This window comes from Choloepus didactylus, chromosome 1, assembly GCF_015220235.1.
Source record: "Choloepus didactylus isolate mChoDid1 chromosome 1, mChoDid1.pri, whole genome shotgun sequence".
NCBI classification, from domain to species: domain Eukaryota; kingdom Metazoa; phylum Chordata; class Mammalia; order Pilosa; family Megalonychidae; genus Choloepus; species Choloepus didactylus.
The window spans coordinates 244,891,191-244,906,469 of record NC_051307.1 but is presented as its reverse complement, the minus strand read 5'-3'; the positions used below and the strand labels follow the sequence as shown (position 1 = coordinate 244,906,469).

At 54.0% G+C, this 15,279-nt stretch overlaps 1 protein-coding gene across 1 annotated transcript in view; it reads left to right on the top strand.

Moving 5' to 3' along the window:
• FBLN2 (fibulin 2) overlaps window positions 1–15,074 on the top strand; it is a 100,928-nt gene extending 85,854 nt beyond the window's left edge. Inside the window, exons 12-18 of the mRNA XM_037802728.1 lie at window positions 1,895–2,038; window positions 2,165–2,293; window positions 2,753–2,878; window positions 3,556–3,672; window positions 4,133–4,261; window positions 9,199–9,322; window positions 13,136–15,074. Coding sequence (XP_037658656.1) covers window positions 1,895–2,038; window positions 2,165–2,293; window positions 2,753–2,878; window positions 3,556–3,672; window positions 4,133–4,261; window positions 9,199–9,322; window positions 13,136–13,493 — 1,127 coding nt within the window. The 3' untranslated portion in view covers window positions 13,494–15,074. The remainder of the gene's footprint in view (window positions 1–1,894; window positions 2,039–2,164; window positions 2,294–2,752; window positions 2,879–3,555; window positions 3,673–4,132; window positions 4,262–9,198; window positions 9,323–13,135) is intronic.
• The last annotated feature ends 205 nt before the right edge of the window (window positions 15,075–15,279 follow it).

Genomic DNA, 15,279 nt, shown 5'->3' with positions numbered 1-15,279 from the left:
GAAGTGGGTTACATCTCAGCTTAAGTTAAGATGCTACTCACCAAAAGATTCTACTTACAATTGATCTGCACCCAGAGGGATGGATTAGCTTTAAGAACATGATCTTTTCTGGGGTACATGCAGCTTTAGACCATCATCCCGCCGTCCTTGGGGTTCCTTGGCTTGTATCTCTGGCCTCTGGCCTCCATCTCCCACCCGCCTACCTCTTTCTCTGGCTTCTTCTGACTTCTAGCTCCTGCTTTGCGTCCAGTTTCCTGTGCGTATAAGGACTTCAGCTGTATTGTGTTAAGGCCCACTCCGATGCAGCTTGACCTCATCTTAATGAATAACATCTTCAAAGATTTACAAATGGGTTCACACCCCCAGGAACATGTCTCTTTGGGGAACACGAGTCAATCCCCAACAGTGGAGTTGGACTTGATGAGGGTGTGTCAACCACTGTTTAAACCCAACCGAGAGTAAGAAATATATTTTATATCGTGACCTGATAACACACACGGATGTGCATACCTTTGCACACCCACACACATGTCCCTGGAGCACCAATTTCACAAAACAGTACTTACCTTTACTCTTACTGGGCATGTGGTCCATGCTGAGATGGCCTATTTTCAAAGAACGCTGGCCGAGACCTTCTAGGTTGATTTCATGTTCCATGGCTCGGTTGAGAACTGCAGTTTGATGAGATGCCGGCCTAGATGTTGTCCCCAAGAGGGCCTGAGGTCCCAGGCTCTCCCCACCCTCCTTTGGCCTCTTCCCAAACGCCGTGGGCGCCCCTGAAGGACAGGTTGCATTTTGGGTAGGAATGTGGAAAGGCAAGCTTTGTGCAGAGCCAGCGCTGGCCCGGCTGTGCAGAAGGGAGCGTGCCATGCTGCACACAGCCATCGAGCCACTCCTTCCTCCCGACAACAGCTTGAGGGTGGGCGTCCCATTTTACTGGGAGGAAACCTAAGATTCTGGGGAGGGCCTCTGGCAAACCTGCGAGATTTTCTCGATGCACCCCCTTTAACAGCTCCTTACTGTGGGCCATCACTACGCCACCCCCTGTTGTCACAGGATGAAAAAAACCCCTCAGGATGCTGCAGGGCTGTGGGCTCAGGGCTTCCCATGATCTGCCCTGAGACCACCTCTCCAAAACCAGGATCAGGGCAAGGTGGCGAGGGGTCTCCCCAATTTCAACAAGCTCCTCAGTACTTCATTCATAAACATCTCCTGAGTCCCTCCTGTGTCCCAGGATTCTAGATATTGGGGAGAGACTAAAAACCCAAAAAACATTTAGAAAATAAGCAGGGTTCACAGGTGCTTTGATAAATAACAAAGCTTAAAGAGGAGGCACCTCTGCTAGTGCAGTCTTGGAAGGCCTCTTGGAGGAGGTGACTTTTGGGCAGAGACCCGAGGAAGTGAGGGAGCCAGCCGGAGTGTGCTGGGGAAGGGGGAATAGTGAGTGCAAAGGCCCTGTGGCAGGACCATGCCTGGGTGTTGTGGAATGGTGAGGAGTGTTTGAGGGGAGAATGGTAGGATGAGGCTGCACAGATCCTCAGGGTCCCTGTTGGCTGTGGTAAAATGCTTGGATTTAACATTAGATAGAATGGGCAGCTATGGGAGGGCAGTGACTTGCTCTAATTATCCTAGAGCTCAGCCTCGATTTCCCCTCTGCTGCTGGCTTCTCCATCAGGGGCAGATGTGAGGAGGCTGTAGGAAGGAGCTTGGCAAGCAGGCATTCGGGGTTCTGGGAAGCTGAACCCCTGAGGTCACAGGGAGACCGGGGTGGGACAGTCTGGCCCAGCAGCCTTGAGCAGGGGCTGCCCTGGGTCTTGGAGCTGGCTGCCTCCCAGGGCAGTCCTGCCCCCAAGTGCCATGTGGGTTTCCTCATGACCCACGCCCACCTCCGCAGATATCAACGAGTGCACATCACTGCCTGAGCCCTGCAAGCCAGGCTTCAGCTGCATCAACACGGTGGGGTCCTACACATGCCAGAGGAACCCGCTGCTCTGCAGCCGAGGCTACCATGCCAGTGAGGACGGGACCAAGTGCGTGGGTAAGGCCTCTTGCCCCGAGCCCGTGCCAGCCTCAGGCCTACCAGCTCCCCCACACTTGTGGGTGTGGGGCCTGGGTGGAAGGAGAGCCCTTGGCCTCAGTGAGCCCACTCTCCTCCCCCTGGCAGATGTGAATGAGTGTGAGACAGGCGTGCACCGCTGTGGCGAGACCCAGGTCTGCCAGAACCTTCCGGGCTCCTACCGCTGCGACTGCAAACCTGGCTTCCAGCGTGACGCCTTTGGCCGGGCCTGCATTGGTACGTGGTTGGGGGTGGGAGGCTAGTGGGGGATCCTCGTAGCCCCTGGGCTTGGCGGGGCTTGCCCTTCTGTGCCCCTTCATCCTCCCCACCTGCAGCCCCTGTGACTGCCAGCACCCCCACTGCCTGAGGGTGCTCTGCCTTCTTGTCCCCCCACCAATCTGTTCCCTCGGGCGGTTTTTCTCTGCTTCTCTCAGTCACGGTCCCTGTCGCCCTCTTTTCTTGACTCTTGCTGTCTGTCCGTCTGTTGCTCTGCCTCTGTACTGCTTGCTCCTTTCCTGCCCCAACATTCTAGCTCTCTCTGTTGCCCACTTTTCTTGCCTCTTGCTTTCTGTCTCTCCTTCTCTGTCTTTCCTTCTGGGTCCTTCTCCCCTCTGTGGCCTGGTGGTGCCGGGGGGTGGCAAGAGCCAGTTCCAGGCCCCTCTGCCCACCCCTGCATGCCCGCGTGCCCGCTCACAGATGTGAACGAGTGCTGGAGTGCCCCGGGCCGCCTGTGCCAGCACACGTGCGAGAACACGCTGGGCTCCTACCGCTGCTCCTGCGCCTTGGGATTCCGGCTGGCCGCCGACGGCAGGCGCTGTGAAGGTGCATCCTAGCCCTGACTTTGACCCCGGCCCCAACCTTTGACCCCACCCAGCCTGGTTCCACCCTGCGGCAGACAGCCCCTGGCAGGCCCGGGCACAGACACCACGGGCAGCCTGGTGCCTTCCCCAGGCACTCGCTGGTCCTCTACCCCGTCACCTTCACCCACCCTCCCCACCTGCACCTGCAGTGTCCCTCTTCTCCTCCCTTTCTCCAAACCCTCCCTGATCTCAGTGGGTAGGGCTGTTTCTTCCTTCGAATTCCCTTCCTGAGTGCCCTGGGCACTGGCTGCCTTAGACCAGAGGGCCTGGGTCTCTGTGTCACCTGCACCTTCAGATGGGAGCTCCTTCCAGGCGGGGACTGCAGTGGCCAAACCCTCTGCCCCTCAAGGACAGCCCCACCCCCTGGGGCATCTGAGCTGGCCTGTGGCCGCCTCCTTCAGGCAGTGGGCCAGGAGTGCACCAGCAAGCATCCTCTCCCTGCCTCAGCCGGGTGCCCTGGCCGGCCTGTTATCCCTTCGGGGCCTCAGTTTCCCCATCTACCCCAAGGGGAAGTGGGAATTAAAAGTCTTTCCAGGTGAGGCTCAAGGTGAGCCTTGGGGTCCTTGGTCCTTATCCCAGGAGTGGGTGGTCCAGGCCCCAGCCACGGAGGACCCTGCCATGACACTGATCTCCTTGCAGATGTGAATGAGTGTGAGGCCCAGCGCTGCAGCCAGGAGTGCGCCAACATCTATGGCTCCTACCAATGCTACTGCCGCCAAGGCTACCAGCTGGCCGAGGATGGGCACACCTGCAGAGGTACATTTCCTCTCCCCGGGGACCCCCAGAGAGGAACCTCCTTTCCCAGGTTCCAGGCTCCCAAAGACTCTCGGGACTAGGGATTCCCTCCCGGGCCTAGGACGCACACAGGCTTCAGCCCTGCTCTTTCCCGGTTGTATGACCGTGGACTAATCACTTCCCCACTCTGAACCTCAGGCTCTTCCTCTATAAAATGGGAGTAGTGATCCTGACCTCAAGAGGATGATGGATTCAATTAATTAACATATGAGGGAGTGCTAGGTCCCGGAGTGAGCATTGGAATGGGAGTCTTGTTTTGCTTTGTGACCTTGGGCAACTCTCTTCCCCTTTCTGAGCCTTATTGTTCTCATCTGTAAAATGGGCCTTTAAGTTCCACAGCTACGACAGGGATGGAATGAGCATCAGTGGCGGGGCCCTGAGTGGGGATGGGGTTCACAAGGGCCATACCTCTCTCTGGCAGATATCAACGAGTGTGCACAGGGCGCCGGGATCCTCTGCACCTTCCGCTGTCTCAACGTTCCGGGGAGCTACAAGTGTGCATGCCCGGAGCAGGGCTACACCATAACGGCCAATGGGAGGTCCTGCAAGGGTGAGTCAGGGGTCCTCCCCGGCCTGGGCCTTGGGCAGGCTCCGGGCAGGGTCTGCTTTGTGTTTGGAGCTCACACACCAAGTGCACAAACTTTATAATGGTCAGTGCCACCAGTGGCCACATTAACCAAGGTCTATGCCTGGGATGAGGAAGGTGACAGTCTTTCTGCTGCTGGGAATTTTCCAGGCCTGGGCTGTGCCCTGGGCTAGGGCTAGGGATACTGTGGGTGGCTCTTGAGAAGGCAGGATCTAGTCACTGTCCCCATGTCTCTGTGGTATCCAGTGACGGGGGAGCAGGTGGGTCTGTGGACAAAAAGGGTAGTGGAAAGGGGGGTTCCCAGGGAGGCATATCCCAGCCTTGCATGTAGAAAAGCATTCCCCAGTCAGAGCTGTGCAGGGATAGGAAGGGTGGCACAAGAGGGAGCGAGCTCCCCATCACTGGGGTCATGCAAGTGGGGGCTGGGTACCACCCATTAAATTTACAGTAGAGGAGATTTAAATAATAATAATAATAGTTGCAAATCTGGATGGAGACAAGATTCTGGGACATTTAATGTCACCTCAAAGCTGGAGATTCCATGATTTTAAGATGAATTCCATCAGCAGTTACTGAGGCCTCTGACTTCTGGGCCTGACAAGCCACCAGGGCAAGGGAGCAGGGCCTCAAATCCACCTGGGCAGGACGTGGGAAGGACACACAGCATCCTCTGGGAGAACCAAGCACTCAGCACCTCAGAGCTGAGACCACCTGCTCTCTTCCTGCCTTCCGTGGGCCCCACTGTCCCCAGCTGGGGTTCTCTTGGTTGCAGCCAGAGTCCTGCCCCAGCCGTGAGCATCTTCTTGGTCCTCAAAGGCAGGTCCTGGTGCTTTTGGGGGACCAAACCTCAGAAGTAGCACCCGGAAAAGGATAGAGTTAGACCCGCATTGTACAGGCTGGTGCTTGCTACCCACAAACAGGTTCTGAAATCAGTTTAGTTGAGATCAAGCAGCTGTGCTTGTTTTCTTTTTTAGTGCTATAGAATAGAATATAGGGCAGGGCATGATGCACTGTGCCTGACAAGTCCTATTCCAGTCTGTGTCTGCATACTTGGTCCCAACATGACAGCATTCGTTTCTGTAGATTGGAATAACCAAAAAAAAAAAAAAAAAAAAAATTAAATTAAATTAAATTAAACTAAAAGGTCCTAAATAAGCCCATGCAAATCACCAACTGGGAGGCCTGCTGGGACCAACAGAAGTTAGCCTGGGTCTCCCTGGCTGCAAAGGCCTCCCTCAGCTTTTTAATTAAAAAAAATAATACATACAGACTCTGTAAAAGGTAAGGATTTTACCTGCCCTGAACTCCGCTGTGCAGAAAACGACACTTTATATTTCTAGAACGTGATTTTAGTTTTGACTCCGAGGCCCTTCTTTACCTGAGAGCAGGGCACAAGTTTAGCCACTTCTGGGAAAACTCACTCAGCCGCTGAAGCAACTTTTGTTCCTGGAGGCGCTTCTGGCTGAAAGCACGTCCACGTTCGGGACAGTCCCTGGCTGAGTTCCGGCTTCCCCTGGACCCGCGCTGAGCTGGACTGTCCGGTCTGTTTCCATCAGGCTGTACCCATGTTGTCTGCCAGAAAGAGCCCCTGGGTCTGCAGCTGGTTGTCTGCACACCTGACATCCCCCCCACCACCACCACAACCAACTGGAAAAGGCGCCTGGGGCCTACTTATGGTGTACAAGCCTCTCTTCCTGGCCTTGGGCCCCTGCAGGCTGCTTCTGTCTGCCTTCTTTTCCCGGAGTTGGCAGCTCCTCATCCCCCTCGCAGCCTCCTCCGTCACCCGTCAGTGCAAGGGGTTGAGAGCGAGGGTTCATCTGCCTGGGCTGCAGAAGAACCAGCAAGACACAATCCCTATGGCCTGGTCAGCCCCCCACCCAGGAGGACAGGGTGAGGGAGAGGCCCCCCCACCGTCACATCTGACTCTTTTGCTTTCTCTCCAAACTCTCCTGCTCAGAGAGTCTCCCTGTACACGTGGGGCAGAGGAGGGCAGAGCAGGACAAGCTCGTCACACGTCCACTTTCTGGATCATTCCATCCGGACCTGGGTCTGTGGCTTCTGATGCCCCAAGCGGAGAGCTTACCCTTTCTGCTCTCTCAGGCCCTGTTCTAATTCAGGCTCAACAGTGAGGTCTCTCAGCTCCATGGGCAGGACGGGAGGCTGGCCACAGGGGAAGAGAATATTCTGGATTCTCATGCTAGTATGCTGCCCCTCTTCAGTATTAAAAAAAAAGGAAAGGACAGGGAAATATTAAGAACTTTAGACTCAGCCATCATCTCCCTGGAGTATCCACTCTGTTGAAGTAGGGGCCACATCTTTTGGGTTCACCAGCACCGAGAGCTGTGCCCAGCACAAAGCTGGTGCTCATTGAACATTTCAGTAACTGAAAGAAGCAGCTGCTGCTTTATGTAGATGTATTTCTTTCTGATCTTTATGTGTGTGTATCTATGTACATATCTATAAGTGTATATTACATACATACACATATACACGTAGAAAATGATATTAAGATCATACTAAAAGTAATTTTGAATCCTGCTTTTATATTAATGTAGCCTTATCAGCCTGCTACTCAATAAGGGATAACTTTTAGCTATTACTAATGCTATTAGCATTGACATCCCATGAGCATCCTCAAAAGCCCTTGGAAACCTCTCTTTCTGGGAGCTGAATTCTGCAGCATTGCCACTTTTTTTTTTTCCTTTGTTCCCATTTCTGCACATCTGCTCTGTAGCAGATGCCTCACTGTCAGTTGATGAGACTGGGATAACATTCCTGGATGTACAGCCTCATCCAGAGCTCTGGCCGCCCTTGGCCCGAGCGCTCCAAGAATGGAGGCTGAGTGAGGCCCCCTTGGTCACAGGGAGTCCTGCCGAGGACTTCCTGGGAGCTTGGCAAGGCCACGCTGCAGCTGCTGTCCCTTCCCTTTTTCAGCTCCATCAGCGCCTGACCGGGCCCGCCGGCCAGCTCCCACCCCTTTCCTGCCCACCCCAACCCCTCCCCATGCTCGAGCTCCAGGGGTCAGACTTCCTGCTCCGCAGAGCAGGCAACCCCCGGGCACAAGTTAAGAAAAGAAGGCGGCCCTCCCTCCTTTCGTGTGGATGCAATTAATGAATAAGCAGGCCGGTGCCCCCACCCATCCTGGGACCCACCCTCCTTGGGCCTCTTGCTGGATTTCCTTTGGGGAAGTGGGGATCATGACCCATTTTACAGAGGAGGAAACTGAGGTCTGGAGAGGTGATTGGTTATGGGCTGATTCCCTGCAGGAAAGCTTGGCGGCCCACAGCCTGAGTCTGGAGTAGGCCGCAGGGCTGGGGCCCTGTGTGTGCCCCTGCTGTGGCCTTGTGACCCTGGGCACACTGCAAAATGGGCTGACCCCAGTGCCAGCATCCCGGGGGTGTCGGGAGCATCAAATCAGTTCATGGGCGCAAAGTGCCTTGAACACCCATCCACCCCTTGATGTATCGTAGTAAACCACATATGCACATGGGCTGTTACTATTACTGTTATGTGTCTCGTCGTCATCATTGTTGGGAATCATCTCAGCATAATGATCAGATCCCAGATTTGGGCATCAGCCCCAGTTGCCCCACTGACCAGTGTGTGGCTTTGAGCGACACTCATCCCCCTCTCGGAGCCTCAGTTTCCTTCTGTGGGGATCAGATGAGGACAACTCCCTCGAGTAGATCATTGTTGCTCCAGGGTCTCTGTGTGGGTCCCATCCCTGCCCCCGACAGACCTGTCTGCTCACCCCACTGCAGGGGACAGCCCCTGGGGCCTCCTGAGGCTGCTGTCTCTGAGCTGAGCAGCAGGTGCCCCCCGAAAGTGGTCTCTTGGACCCACTTATTTATTCTTTTGTCTTTGGGTCAGCCCGCCGTTGCACACCCACACTCAGGCACACCACGTGGACTTCCTTGAACATTTGTCAGAGATGTTGTGTCCATACATCTCCCCACATACTGGGCTGTGTGTTTCAGGGTCCAGAATGGACTGTCTCTGAGTTTGTGTGTCCGTGTCTCCACTCACCTGCGTGGCACGCTTGAACATCTCCGCACTGCTGCCTTCTGTGTCCGTGGGCCTTTGTGCACACAGGTTTCTGTGTGTACATGCAGCGTGAGCACGTCAGTGCCGTTCAGCGGTGTCCTTCATGGCCGTGCACCTTGGAGTCTGATTTACAAGTGACAGGTCTTGGGCTTGCACCCAACAACACGTGCTCTGTGCCAGCCCTCCGCTGGGCGCTGGGGACGCCTTGGGAACAAACAATACCCGGACCCCAAGTCTCCCGGAGCTCGTGTTGAAGAGGGGAGGGTGGAGACGGAGCAGATACGCTGAATAGCTCAGGTGTGTTTCGAGCGTGACAGGCAGCCTGGAGACCACAGAACGGGATAGGAGAGGGGGTGAGGGACGGGGGGTCAGAGAGGGCCTCTCGGAGTGGGGGGATGATGAGATGAGGCCTGAAAGATCAGAAGGAGCCAGGGTGGGAAGATGTGGGGAAAGTTCCAGCAGAGGCAATGCACGTGCAAAATCCTGGGGTGGGAATGAGGGTGGGGTGTTGGGGACACCCAGAGGAGGCCCCTGGGGATGGGAGACTGCAGCCTTGCAGAAGGGGAGGGGCTTAGAGAAGACCCAAAGGTCCAAGGAAGGGCCTGGGCTTTTATTCAAGAAGCATGGGAAGCCCTCGGAGGAGGTGACCTAAGATGACTTAGATTTTAAAGCAACACCCCAAGCTGCTGGGTGCAGGACGGGCCATTAGGGGCCACGTGTGTGGTGCAGAGCAGTACCTGAGCTGGGGGAGTTCTCAAAATCAGGGCAGAGCCCTCCCCTCCTCCAGCCTGGGGTCCAGGCTGGGCTGCCCCGGCCATGGGGGTCTCTCACATGCCCCCCTCCTCTCCTCCCTCCAGACCTGGACGAGTGTGCCCTGGGCACCCACAACTGCTCGGAGGCTGAGACCTGCCACAACATCCAAGGCAGCTTTCGCTGCCTGCGCTTCGAGTGTCCCCCCAACTACGTCCGAGTCTCCGAAACGTGAGTGCCCCCCGCCCCGCCCCTGGTCTTGCACTCAGGCACCCCACACAGCCCAGGGGAGAGGCTCCAGGGTGGGTGGTCCCAGCCTAGACCACCTCCCACTCCTCACAGCCCTGGCTGCCTGGTTTTTGGTCCAAGTTTACCAAAAGCAGAAAAAAAAAACAACAAAAAACCAGAAAGTTCAAAATACAGAGGACAAAGGACAAAGGAATAAGCTCACAGAAAACATCAGCCTCTTTCTATCTCCCTTCTCTCTCTCCCTCCCCTTTTTTCTCCCTGCTTCCGTCCCTCTCTTCCTTTCTGTCTCTCTCCCTCTCCTCCTTTCTGTCTCTCTCCCTCTGTCTCTTTCTTTCTATCTCTGTCCCTCCCTCTCTCTTCCTCACTCTTTTTCTCTCCCTCCCTCCCTCTTTCCTCTCTCTGCCTCTCCTTCTCTCTCTTTCTCTCTCCCTCCCTCTCTTTCCTTTTCTCCCTTCTTCTCTCCCTTTCTCCTGCTTCTCACCCTCTCCTTCCCTTTCTCTCCTTCTCTTCTCCTCTTCTATCTCCCCACTCTTTCTTCCTCCCTCTCTCTCCTGTCCCTCCCTCCCTCTTTCCTCTTTCTTCCTCCCCGTCTCTCCTCTCCCCCCTCTTCTCCCTGTTTCCCCCTCTATCCTTCTTTCTCACTTTCTCTTCCTCCCTCCCTCTTTCCTCTCTTTACCTCCTTCCCTCTCTCCTCTCTCTTTTTCTCTCCTTCTCTGTCTTTATCTCACTCCCCCTCTCCCTCCCTCTTCCTCTTCTCTCTTTCTCCATCCCCCTCTCTCCTCCTCCCCACCTCTCTGTCCATCTCCCCCTCTCTCTCATACACAGAGACAACATTAATTATTTATTGATTGCTGTGTAACAATTTATCCCAACAATTAGCAGCTTAAAACAGCAAGCATTTGCTATCCCACGCAGTTTGAGGGTCAGGAATCCAGGAGCAGCCGGGCGGGACAGATCTGGTTCAGGGCCTCTCTCGAGATAGCCATCAACCCTCGGGCCAGGCCCACAGGAATCTGAGGGCTCAACTGGATGGCAGGACCCCACCACCCCCACCCTTGGGTGAGCAGGAGGCCTCAGCTTGTCGCCCTGTGGGCCACTCCCCAGGGCTGATCACCAGACGGCATCTCTCAAGTGAGTTAACTGAGAGGGAGGACAAGGATGGAAGCCACAGTCCGTGGTGACCTAACCTAGTCCTGGAAGTGACTTCCCAGCCCTTCCTAGGCCCAGCCCTGCGTCCCTGGGAGGGAACTTCACAGGGACACAGACACCCAGTGAGCGGGACCCGGGGGCACCTCTTAGGCTGGGGCCCGTCGTCGATGGCACTCGGCATTTTGCTCTGTTTCCTGCCCTTTTCTAAGCCTGTGTTTTTTTTAAAGCACTTTTGTTCGTACCAGATTGCCTGCTTATTTCCCTGCTCTATTTTATTTTGTAAAGTATTTTTCCAGATCTAAAATTTTTAAATGGCTAAAGTGACACGTGCTTATAAAAAAACTCTTAAGGGATAGAAGTGTATAGAGCAAAAGCGAATGTTCCTGCCTCCCCAGAAAGTTGCACGACTGCTCACCTCTGCTCTTCTCCCAGCCTAACCTTCCACCCAGCTTCATCTGCACAGCAGGGGCCTCGATGCTTCGGCAGCTTGCTTTTTTTCACTTTACACACACTATCCTTTACGGTGGCACGTGCAGGCTGCGTAGTTCCTCCAGACTGCATGGCATTTCCCGGGGTGGACTGTGCATGATTTATCCACTGGGTTGGCATTTTTCACTATAACAGACAGTGCTCGGTGAATGTCCCTGTGCATGTGTCTTGGCACGTTTAAGTGACTATGTGTGACCCTGGGGCAAGGACCTCATCTGTCTGGGTCCCAGCAGCCCCATCTGTCACATGAGGGTGATAACAGCAGCACTGCTGCAAGGGGGGTGTGAGGATGCGATGAGGAAATGCATGTCAGATGCTCAGCACGGCACGTGGCACGTAATATGTGCCTGATGAAGGCTGCTTGCTGGGGTCGTTGCTGTCCCTTTGCCCCCGGGTAACGTGTGTGCTGTGGCTCACCGGTCTGGGGACTCTGTTCCAGGCAATATCCTGGGCCCCCGAGTGCCTGAGCCATGTCCCATTTCGGAATTGGGGAAAAAAACAGAGATTTTTTTTTTTTAGTCAGTGATTAAATGATGGAGAGGACAGCGGCCAAGAGACTGAAGTGTTGTTGTGGGTACTTAGAAATCTAAGGCCACCCTGGAGGGTTTGGTGAGGATTCTCTCTGCATTGCTCATGGCTGAGCCTGGAGGTTTCCAGCAGGAGGGGGTGACTCAGAGCCCCAGCCAGGCCATCAGCCTAGTACTTGGAAAGGTCAGGAGGGGAAATGGCTCAAAAGGAGACTCAATTATGAAAGAAACAATCTTAAAAAATAATGGAAACAAAAACACTTTAGCCAGGGAATCCACGCCATTGGTCAGTAGGCAAATAAAAGAGGAAGGAAGGATGATAAAAATGAAGGTAGGTAGGAAAGAAGGTAGGTAGGTTGGCTGAGTGAATAGAAGGATGGGAGGGAGGGAGGGAGGAAGGTGTGTCAAAATGAAGGATGGATGGAAAGTTTAATCAATGGATGGATAGATAGAAGGAGGAGGGGAAGGAACAAAAGAAGGGAGATAGGATGGAAGGATGAATGGGTAGATGGGTGGGTGGATGGAAAGAAGGAAGTAGGTAGAAATGAAGAAAGGTTGGAATGAAGGATGAATGGATGGTTGGGTAGAAGGAAGGAAGGAAGAAATGAAGGTTAGAAAAGTAGATGGAAGAAGGGAGGGAGGAAGCTGGGTCAGAGTGAAGGATGGGTGGAAGGGCAAATGGATGGATGGTTGGATAGAAGGAAGGAGGGAGGGAAGGAAGGAACAAAAGATAGGAAGCATGGATGGATGGAAGGATGATACATAGGTAGATGGGTGGATGGATGGAAAGAAGGGAGGAAGGGAAGAAAAGGAGGTAAGAATGGGTGGATGGGTAGAAGGAAAGTAGGAATGAATGAAGGATGGATGGGTGGATGGATGGATGGATGAGAAGTTGGATGGTTGGTTGGATGGATGGATGGGTGGGTTGGTGGATGATGGATGGATGGATGGGTAGTTGGTTGGATGGACGGATGGATGGGTGGGCGGATAAGTAGTTGGATGGATGGATGGATGGGTAGTTGGATGGGTGGTTGGTTGGATGAGTGGATGAGTGGATGGGTGGATGGATGGATGGATGGGTAGCTGGTTGGATGGATGGATGGATGAGTGGGTGGATGGGTGGTTGGATGGATGGATGGATGGATGGATGGATGGTTGGATGGGTGGATGGGTATTTGGATGGGTGGTTGGTTGGATGGATGGATATTCGGTTGGAAGGGTGGGTGGAAGGAAGAAGGTAGATAAATGCACATAGATGAATCAGAACTATCAAACCATACCAGGCACTGTGCTAAGCACTGCATGCTCATAAACTTGCCCCATCCTCCCACTGGAACCAGGTGGTGGTTATTCCCCTATCTTACAGATGAGACACTGAGACCAAGAGGGGACGTGACTTACCCAAGGCCACCCAGCTCCTTAGCGGTGGAGCTGTCTTTTCAACCCTGGATCAGCCCCTCCTGAGCTGGCACTCTGCCGCCCTGTGGGCCTGTGCCAGTGTCCGGAGAGGGACAGAGGGGCAGGCAGGAGTTGGGCCATGAGCCGTGGGCTGTGGGTGAGCCACGGGGGTGGAGGGTGGTGAGCGCGCACCAGGGCCCCAGCTCACCGCGCTCCCCGCCGCCCCCCGCAGGAAGTGCGAGCGCACCACGTGCCAGGACTTCATGGAGTGCCAGAACTCGCCGGCGCGCATCACGTACTACCAGCTCAACTTACAGACCAACCTGCCGGTGCCCACGCACATCTTCCGCATCGGCCCGGCGCCGGCCTACGCGACTGACACCATCGCCCTGTCCATCATCAAGGGCAACGAAGAGGGCTACTTCGGCACGCGCCGGCTCAACGCCTACACCGGCGTGGTTCTCCTGCGGCGGCCGGTGCGCGAGCCGCGGGACTTCGCCCTGGACGTGGAGATGAGGCTCTGGCGCCAGGGCTCCGTCACCACCTTCCTGGCCAAGATGCACATCTTCTTTACCACCTTCGCCCTGTGAGACTCCCGGGCAGGGGCCCCCGGAGCTCCCGGCTTTCCCTGCATCGCGGCTCGCCCTCTCTTTTCATTGTCAGACAAACCCGCCTGGGTGGGATTGCGTTATCATTGGAGTTGGGTTTTTATTTGTTTTTTTTTTTTTTGTTTTTTGTTTTTTTACCATGATTTTGTAAATTAACTTAATTTTGCTGACTTGCTCCCTCTTGGGTTTGTGGGCCTCTCTGTTGCCCTGGAGCGGAGGGCGTTCGGCTAGGGCAGTGAAAGATCCAAGGAGAGCTTCAAGGTCACCGTGTGTGCCTCTAAGTGGAATTACAAGACCAAAGAATGGAAACACAGGGACCACGTTGGAGCTTGACCTGTCCTCAAAGTTGATGCTTCGTTTCGTGTTCCACTGTGATTAGTTGTCTACTTATATTTTTTAAAAATCATTTTAAGATTTTTTTAAAATGATAAAGGGTAGTACATGTCTATTGTAAAAAAAAAAATTCAAATAGTACGAAAGGGTTATAAAGTAAAAAAGGAAAACACTTCTGGGCCCCTTACTTTTGTAACATGTTTTTGAGTTTGGCAACAGTATCTGATTGTCACGGGGTTCCCCAGCCTGGCCAACATGTCAAAATGTTGATCGAGACCTAATTTGATGTCTTAGGTAAATCATTTGTCTGAAAAACAAGTTTGCCCCGGGGGGTGGGGGGTGGGGTAGAAGAGGGGTAGAAGAACGGAAGTATAATTAGAGATGCTAGCTTTATAATCCTTTGTTCTCTTCAGCATCTACGTCTCCTCCTTCTTCTCCCTTCTCCCCTCTCTCCTCCCCTTCCTTCCCCAAATGTGGACCCCAGCTGGTCTGTGACTCTGGATAACATCCAGGAGCTCCAACGCTGGCTCCCATTGCTGAGGCCTAAGAAAACAGATTGGGCAGTGAACTCAAGCAGGAACCTGGAGGATGTGAGAATTCAGCTTTTCTCCTCCGGTGTAGGTTTCTGGGGCAAAGGGGGCTTAGCAGAACCCGGGGAAACTGAGGCACCGAGAGGGAGGGCACGTGCTCCAGGCACATGGTTAGCGTCTCTGAGCCCAAATCTACAGACCCCACAAATGGAGTTTTGCCACCACCCCTGGCTTGCTCTTTCTCTAACCCAGTGGATTTCCGACTGTAAGCCGTTGAGTCCTGTGGGGCTGAATTGAATGGTGTGGGTTACGGCATTTTAAGAATGAAGTAGAATCGGGTGGACAATGTCAAAGTGTTTCCCGCTTCTGGAAGGTGGGACTTGTTTCATGAAACAAAAGTGTGTGTCTCTGTGTGTGCACATACCTGGGCATACACCAGCTTTGACTTGTGACATGAAATACAGTTCTTGCTGTGAGTGATCGCCAAAGATGAAGGCTCAGCAGGCCTGATGGGGACGAGAAAGCATGTGTCCCCAATGAGGGGGGCAGCTCTCCTCAGCTCTGGCGATGGCTGCTTTCTGGGAATACTGGCCAGATTTTCTGATTTCTCAAGACAAGTTCCCAAGCTTTATTTTGATGTAAACTCTCCCAACTTTAAGATGTGGCGATTGATTAAAACTTCAGGCGTGAGCCAAACAAAGCCTGTTCGCTCTGAGCCTTCTTTCGGGGGCTCCTGAAGCCTCCATCTCTGAACTTCTACTCTGTTCCTTCCCTTCCTGACCCCCAGTCCCCAAGTGTGTCCAGCAGAAGCAAGGTCTTCCTTCTCACCGGCCCAGCTGTGTCTCTCTTTCTTGGTACAGGAAAACCAGAACTGCCACATTTTTGTCATCCACGGTCACATATCA